This window comes from Phalaenopsis equestris, unplaced genomic scaffold (genome assembly GCF_001263595.1).
Source record: "Phalaenopsis equestris unplaced genomic scaffold, ASM126359v1 Scaffold223271, whole genome shotgun sequence".
Taxonomy (NCBI): domain Eukaryota; kingdom Viridiplantae; phylum Streptophyta; class Magnoliopsida; order Asparagales; family Orchidaceae; genus Phalaenopsis; species Phalaenopsis equestris.
This window is the reverse complement of record NW_018241398.1, coordinates 1-1,171: the sequence shown is the minus strand read 5'-3', so window position 1 is coordinate 1,171 and position 1,171 is coordinate 1. Positions and strand designations below refer to the sequence as shown.

General features: G+C 38.3%; 1 protein-coding gene across 1 annotated transcript; it reads right to left on the bottom strand.

Moving 5' to 3' along the window:
- Positions 1-8: 8 nt before the first annotated feature.
- Positions 9-532, bottom strand: LOC110037669 (sphinganine C4-monooxygenase 2-like; the record flags this gene model as incomplete). The annotated part of the gene is made up of 2 exons (XM_020742366.1): positions 248-532; positions 9-176 (listed from the first exon to the last, which is right to left on the bottom strand). Coding segments are annotated over exons 1-2 (453 nt in total), but the record flags the coding sequence as incomplete, so codon positions are not given.
- Between the last annotated feature and the right edge of the window lie 639 nt (positions 533-1,171).

Below are 1,171 nucleotides of genomic sequence, written 5' to 3'. Positions count from 1 at the left end.
GGGACGACGAGGGTGTGGTGCTTGAGGTGGATGTGCAAGTACTTGTTAAAGTGCATGAATCGATGCGTAAAGTATTGCCAGGTGTCCATCACCACCATTGCCACAATGAATTGGAGAATTATTACCGGAACAGAAGGCTGAGGCAGCTCAGCGTTTCTATCAGCACCACTCATGAACTGCATCAATATATAAAGAAAATTAATTAGAAATTAAGAAGTTGTGCGTTAGACTTGAAGGACATAGTTACCGTTAAGACGAGAAAGACGACTGCAATTTGAAAAGCTTGCTGCACGAGGACTCCCCTCGAAACAGTTCTCTTTGAAACAACGTTCTTATTGTCTTCTTCAGCTTTGGTGTGAAGCCTGTACTGGTTCATGTCTCCAAGCAGTATATAGATTCCAGAGTATATCCAGTATACAGCAATGGGCACAAGGGTGCCAAGCAACTCATCCGAGACTGTAAAATTGTTATAAGTGTCGTTCCTCGTTTGATCAAACTTGATGGATGCTGCACGCAAGAACAGAGCAACCATGATGCGTCTGCTTCAGTTATAAAGTTTAAAATCAAGGAGACAGTAAGGCAAGGAATTGTATGTACCCATTCTTTCTCTCTTCTATAATTCTGCTGTTGCTGCTAGTTCTTCTTCTGTTTCTTCATTTTATAGAAACTGATGGGAGTGCAGAGGAGGAGAGAAATGGTTTAGTTAAGTTGGGCGATAAGAGGAAACAGAGCAAGCCAACAAAACGGACATGATTGGTCATTGTTGGCTTTTGCTCCATTTTTGTCTAATGCTCTGTCTTGACTCTGGATCTGTCGTTTCTTGTCTTGAAATCACACTACTAAACTTCAAAATTTGTTATGTAATCGATTACGTGATAATTCACCTGCTCGCAGAGTCGGAATTGAGGAGGTCATGGGTGGACTAGAAGAAGAAATTAAAAGATAAATTACAAGAATTAGTCTTCTTTTAATAGAAGGCTTCTACATGTATACCATCCAATTTATACGTTACACTTTCATATCATATCAATATTTTATCATTTTAAAAGTGAAATACATCTTTTAATGCATATGTAAGGTGGTCTGTATGTAAGAATTGAAGCATAGATGTTGTAAACACATAGGAATAGTGTGGAATGTATTTATATCTTCTGTTAAAATAAATATAATG